The sequence below is a fragment of the Triticum dicoccoides genome, chromosome 5A (assembly GCF_002162155.2).
Source record: "Triticum dicoccoides isolate Atlit2015 ecotype Zavitan chromosome 5A, WEW_v2.0, whole genome shotgun sequence".
Taxonomy (NCBI): Eukaryota; Viridiplantae; Streptophyta; class Magnoliopsida; order Poales; family Poaceae; genus Triticum; species Triticum dicoccoides.
Genome location: NC_041388.1, coordinates 565,125,478 through 565,131,668, shown reverse-complemented (window position 1 = coordinate 565,131,668; position 6,191 = coordinate 565,125,478). Strand labels below are relative to the sequence as shown.

The window sequence follows — 6,191 nt, the reverse complement described above, 5'->3', positions numbered from 1 at the left end:
TCTTCGAAGTTGGATGGCGGCAAGGAAGTTGATGGCGATGGAGAGGATAGGAGGCCTACATATCCCACTCTGATGTCTAGAGTGGGACGGGCTGACGAAAGGGTCGAAGAAGATGATCAGAAACAAGGAGATATGTGAGACGTGAGATACAAGATCGATGAGTTGATGAAATCAATGAAGATGTTGGTGGAGAAGAGAAATCATGAAAAGTTGAAGACATATCGAAGAGGCTACAATAGAAGAATGCGAGATGGGGATGATATGCACGAAAGGAGAAAAACGCAAGGAAGAGATGGAGGTGCATATATCCTATAACTTGAAGAGACTTGGTTGGTGCAAGAGAAGATGCCGTATGAAGGGGAGATGACTGGCATTGTTCACGTATGAAATCATTAACATACACATAAACAAAATCGTCTGAATTTTGTATATATAAAGACAAAAGAAGAAACAAGTTTAAAATCCCATTACTGATTATCCTGGAGAAAACATCAAAAGTGTTGAAAGATCGGTTGATTGCAAGTAAAAAGTACTCCATGCATGTTTGGGCTCACCTGCGCTGCAATCCACGCACGCAGTCGCTCCCGGACACGGGCTGCACGCCGGCAGCACCGCAGCAGGAGAGCCCGGAAAAGGCCCCGTGAATCCCGCCGACGCGCGCGTTTCCATTCCCCCAACCCCACCGCCACCGGTAACCGAGCCCCACCCCACTTTCCCCAACCCCCACTCCTCTCGTCTCCCCGACGACATAATCCTCCAATCCAAGAACCCATCCCTGACTGACCACACCGGGCGGGGGCCATGCTCTCCATCCCCTCGCTCGCCAGGGCCCTCGTCGCGCTCTTCCGCGCCGTCCTCCTCCACCTCCGCGCGCCCGCCTCCGCCCACCACCGCCTCTTCTCCTGATCCACCCACCCACCCATCCCATGTCTGGAGCGGCCGCGCTGCGGAGATCCGGCAGCAACAGCCTCTCCGCCCTGCTGCGCGCCGAGGACGACGACCCCGGCGCCCTGGCCGCCACCAAGCGGCGCGACGGAGGGGGGCGCGGAGGGAGGAGGAGCTGCCTCCGCCTGTCCCTCGGCGGCGACGGCGGCTGCCGCGTCTGCGCCTGCGACGAGGTCGACCCCGCCCCGCGCCGGCGCGCGCCGGGGGACGGGGACGGCGACGGCGAGGCGGAGGCGGGTGCGGACGGGGAGGAGCAGCGCGTCCCCGCCGCGCTCCAGTGCTTCTCCTGGAAGAAGGGCCCCGCGGCCGCCGCGCGCATCGGCCGGGCATTGCGGGTCCAGGATGATGCGGTGGCGGAGGACGCGGCGCCGTCCCTCACGGCGCTCCCGGACGACGTGCTGGAGATGGTGCTGAGCCGGCTCCCGCTGGCCTCGCTCCTTGCCGCGCGCTGCGTCTGCAGGCGGTGGCGGGACCTCACCGTCGCGCCGCAGCTGCTGCGCCTGCGCCGCGAGGGGCCGCGCCCGGCCACGACGCCCTGGCTCTTCCTGTTCGGGGTCGAGGCCGACGGTGGCTGGGGCGCCTCCGCTGCCGCCACGGCCGTGCACGCGCTCGACGTGGCCGCGCACCGGTGGCGCCGGGTCGGGGCGGCCCCGCTCAAAGGTAGGTTCCTGTTCTCCGTCGCCGGCGTCGGGGACGAGCTCTACGTCGTCGGGGGCCGCTCCGGGGGGTCCAGCGCCGGCTCCGTCAAGACAAAGACACACAAGGGAGTCATGGTGTTCAGCCCTCTCACCGGCGCGTGGCGGAAGACCTCCCCGATGCGGGCCGCGCGGTCACGGCCGGTGCTGGGGGTGTTCGAGATGTCTGCCAGTCGCAGCATTGTCCACGCCCGCGCTGAGAAGCATGTCCGGCGCGCCAACGCCGGCGGCAAGTTCCGGCTGGGAGGCACCTCCGCCGTGTACGAGGACCCGCACCGGCTCTCGCTCCGGCGGCTCCGTCTCAGGGATGTGCTGAACGAGGACACCGATTCCACTGTCCCAGCTCACGGTCACGGCAAGGCTGCCAGGCAACAGAGGCAGCCAGCTCAGGCAAGGCAAGCCCTGATCGCTGTGGGTGGCCGAGGGCCATGGGACGAGCCCCTCGTGTCCGGCGAGGTATACGATCCGGTGACCGACAAATGGGTCGAGATCGCCGGGTTCCCCACCGACGTCGGCCTGGCGTGCTCCGGCGCCGTCTGCGGCGACACGTTCTACGTCTACTGCGAGTCCGACACGCTCGTGGCCTACCATCTGGACGCCGGCTCATGGTCCGTCGTCCAGACGTCCCGCCCACCACCCCGGCTCCGAGACTACACGCCGGCGCTGGTCTGCTGCGCGTCCCGGCTGTTCATGCTCTGCGTCTCGTGGTGCGACCCGGCGAACCGGAGGGACAAGGTGGTGCGGAAGGTGTTCGAGCTGAACCTCACCTCCACACCGCTGCTCCGGTGGACCGAGGCCTCGGCCCACCCGGACGCGCCCATGGATTCCAACGCGGTGTTCGCCGCCGGCCAGGACAGGATCTACGCCGTGGAGATGTTCAGGATCTTCGGCAAGGTCCTCGACTTCGCGACGGCGTGCCGGGTCTCCGGCGGCGAGCAGAGCTGGAGCCGCATCGGCCGGGAGAACGCGGCCGCCGAGGCCGACGCCATGTCCTGCCGGCTGAAGTCAATGGCCATGCTGCTCCTCTGAAGATCGCCGGTGTCTACTCCGTTTTTCTTTTCCACTTACACTGATGATGATTTGTTTGTTTCTTCCACGAGCTGGTTGATGTGCAGCTCGGTACAGCCATTCCATTGCATTGCATTGCCAGATTGCCTGCAGCAATTGCTGTGATTGTTCATGCTGAGTTTGTTCAACATGTTTTATAAAAGATGATTATACTACAATCTTATTATGATATGATGATACCAACCACAATCAGACTCTCTTGTAAATTAGTCGAGATTAGAGCAACACTTGTGGACTTGGTCAGTCTACACATGATTGTTCATACGGCAGCAAAGAGAAGAGAAAGGGCATGTGACTGTGCATGCATACACTCTGCACTTTTCATAAGGGCATGTACAATGCATAGCCTCAAGGTGATGCCTCGCATGCCATGTAGGATCGGATATGACGTAAAGTAGGTTCGGATAGGGAAGCAGGATCCTCTCCAGGAGGCGGGTGCTTAAAGAGAAAAAGCGTGGTCCGATGACAAAAGCTGAAAAGGTTGGAGTGAAAAGTAGAGATGCATGTGTACTGAAGTCTTTATTTTTTATTTCTTAATAAGGCTCACTAGTGATAGCTTGCATTGGAAAGAAAAAATTAATATAGATGCTTCAAATTACTTTTTGTCATGGGGCATATGTATCCATATGCCACCATTGTACATGCCCTAATGTAATACAGGTTTGTTGGCAAATCAGTGTCGACGGCAGTGGGACTATCACAATAATCCTGCGTGGATGATTAAGATTTGTCATCACTGGTAGTATTAGTTGATGGCTCCATGCGGTTGGTACAGGCAGCTCCAGCCAGGGCCGTGGGTCTCTTTTAAACTGTGCTCATGTGCAAGTGCCATGATCCAAAATTTGGCATTTAAGTATACGTATATATTTTATCAAGGAAAGGGAGAGAGATGAGGACAGATCTGTAACCCGTGCAAAATTGTACTCTAGTACAGATCTGGCCAGAGTATTTTAGCACTTTCATTCTCAAGAGCCATTGCACTAGTTTACTCCTGACAAGGGGTAAAAATGGAATCTTGATAATTCCGGTTGGTGTCCGGTCACCTCTCCCTCTCTTTTAACATCTTGCGGTGAATGTCATACCATTTGAGAATTCATTCATTGCCTAAAAAAGTGAACAGTTGAGAATTAAGGCCAGTTCTATCCATATTTTATCAAGAGCTGACACTGACCACTCAAATATTATTGTTGCTTTTAGAAGAGATAGTGATCACTACTACCAGGACCGGCTTTGGGGCCAAGAGCATCTGTTGTCACCTTATCATGAACCAGAGCATCATTTTTTTCTTTTTCGAAAAAGAGAAGAAACCCAATCCAAAGCATCATCATGTCATCAGCTTGCATTGCAGCAGGGATCACCTTTCTCATCAAAAAGAAAAGATAAAAAGGATCACCTTGCAAAAACATGTCGTGCAAAAGTACTGCCACTAACCAAGATCAGTTGGCACCATCTACTTAGCTAGCAGTGGTGGTCAATCGGCCAATAATGATGCGATGCGATGTGATGTGCTTGCTTGCGGTGGTGCCGGCCGGTGGCAACCTCTTGGGCCGGCGCTTAACTGCCGGAGCTCAACCACACATGCATGAATGAATGGGCTGGCAAATGGCCACTCCCCTTTACTACTGGCATGGCATAGCGTCCAGGGCACTGCTGAACACGACATGTGAAGATCATAATAAGGGTTGGTTCATGAATGTGATCATGGATCCATGGATCCCATCTTGCAGGCAAAGAGAATTCTACTGAGAGAAGACGCGAATATGCACCTCTGTCCTGACTTTGACGAGTTCATGATCATTTTGGCAGCTGACTCCTGCTCCCTGTCATGATCATGGTGCAGTGAAACTGTTGTCCAGGTAAAAGTACAAGAAGAGAAATGGTGTAGTGAGTAGTGACAGTTTCAGTCCCCAGAAAGGATGATAGCAACAGTTTTGTTCCTTGCAGGTGGTTAGCAGTCAGGATGAGCTTCCGTGGTCCATGTCAATCTGATGAACAGACTGTTTCTGAGCTTTTAGCTCCCCTGTTATGTGGTTGGTGAGGCATCGCAGCCATGGCAGCGGCTCCACCTAACGGTCTCTGCACAAGGCTTGAAACTGAAACAATATGTAATAACTGAGCATGACTACTGAAGTATTTATGGGCACATAGATTGAGGAACATTGACATCTTGTTCAACCCATCTTTTGGTCAGGATCATTTCAAGTGCACTGCTTTCTTCTTCAGTAGATGATATTAATATTCAGAAACAAAAAAAATGTGCCGTTGGACCTAGCTAATTCTATCACGCAGACTAACACTGTGGCCAACAGACTATTGGCGACGATGGACTTTGGAGGTTCCCCTTCTATTCGTGGATTTCCTGGTTTATGGGAAGTTCATGATCATTTCCACCGATGGTTTATGAGAAGTTCTTCATGTTAATAAAGTTGCTGCCACCATTTATTTTCTCAGTCAGGTCCTTGACAGTGTAAATAGGCGCGATGTTGACATCTGCAAGGGGCTAATTCCAGTGCTGCATTGTGTTACTTCTCTCTACAAGTCTACGCGTCCCTATGCACAAGCTTAGTGGAAGAAACTGTATGGCATAATCTTCAACCTGCTTTTCTGTTTTTGTTTTGTTAATACAACTCTAACATCTGTAAACTTGTATTCTGGTGGCTCATACTAACTCTGAAGTTAAAAGGAGTGCCTAGAAAAAGTGGTGTGGATGGTAAAAAAAAAACTGAACAAGTTCAGATAAATGTCACTGCATTATATATTTTCATCATTTCCAAGTGTATATTTCATTTTTTTCCCAAGTGTATATTTCATTTGGAAGATGAGCATTCAACCTTTTAACCACCTGCGTACAAAAAAGCATTTAGACTTTTTTCACATAGAAATGGTACTCCCTCCTTCCATCTATATAGGGCCTAATGCGTTTTCCAAGACCGCCTTTGACTGTTGATAAAATTAATACTACATGATATGCATAATGTGAAAAATATATAATTGAAAGCTCCTTTCACATACGAATTTGATGATGTGCTTTGTGTAAGTTGCATGTCATATATTATTGCTCTAACATTTGGTCAAAGTTAGCCTCGAAAAATGCATTAGGCCCTATATAGATGGAAGGAGGGAGTACCAGGTTTGTCGTAAAAAAAGGTTTCTACGCTTTGTTCATGAATGTGATCATTGGTCCCATCTTGCAGTTGTTCCACTAGGCAAAGAGAATTCTAGTAAGAAAAGACACAAATATATTGATGAGTTCATAATGACTTGGCAGCTGACTTCCTCCCTGTCATGACCATCATGGTGCGGTCAAACTAATGGCCAGGTAAAAGAGCAAGAAAATTGGTGTAATGATTAGGGACGGTTCAATCTCGGATGACAAGTATAGTTGGCTGCTTACAGGTGGTTGGCAGTTAGGGTGATCTCTTGTCGTCCATGTCAATCTGATGAACAGACTGTTTTCGAGGTATTAGTTATTGTGCAACATCA

The 6,191-nt window shown here is 51.9% G+C and overlaps 1 protein-coding gene across 1 annotated transcript; it reads left to right on the top strand.

The window, feature by feature from the left end:
• Nucleotides 1–716: 716 nt before the first annotated feature.
• Nucleotides 717–2,879, top strand: LOC119302850 (F-box/kelch-repeat protein At5g42350-like). The gene has a single exon (XM_037579889.1). It carries the CDS (start codon nucleotides 927–929, stop codon nucleotides 2,667–2,669), a length of 1,743 nt encoding a protein of 580 aa, XP_037435786.1. The 5' UTR covers nucleotides 717–926; the 3' UTR covers nucleotides 2,670–2,879.
• Nucleotides 2,880–6,191: the final 3,312 nt, after the last annotated feature.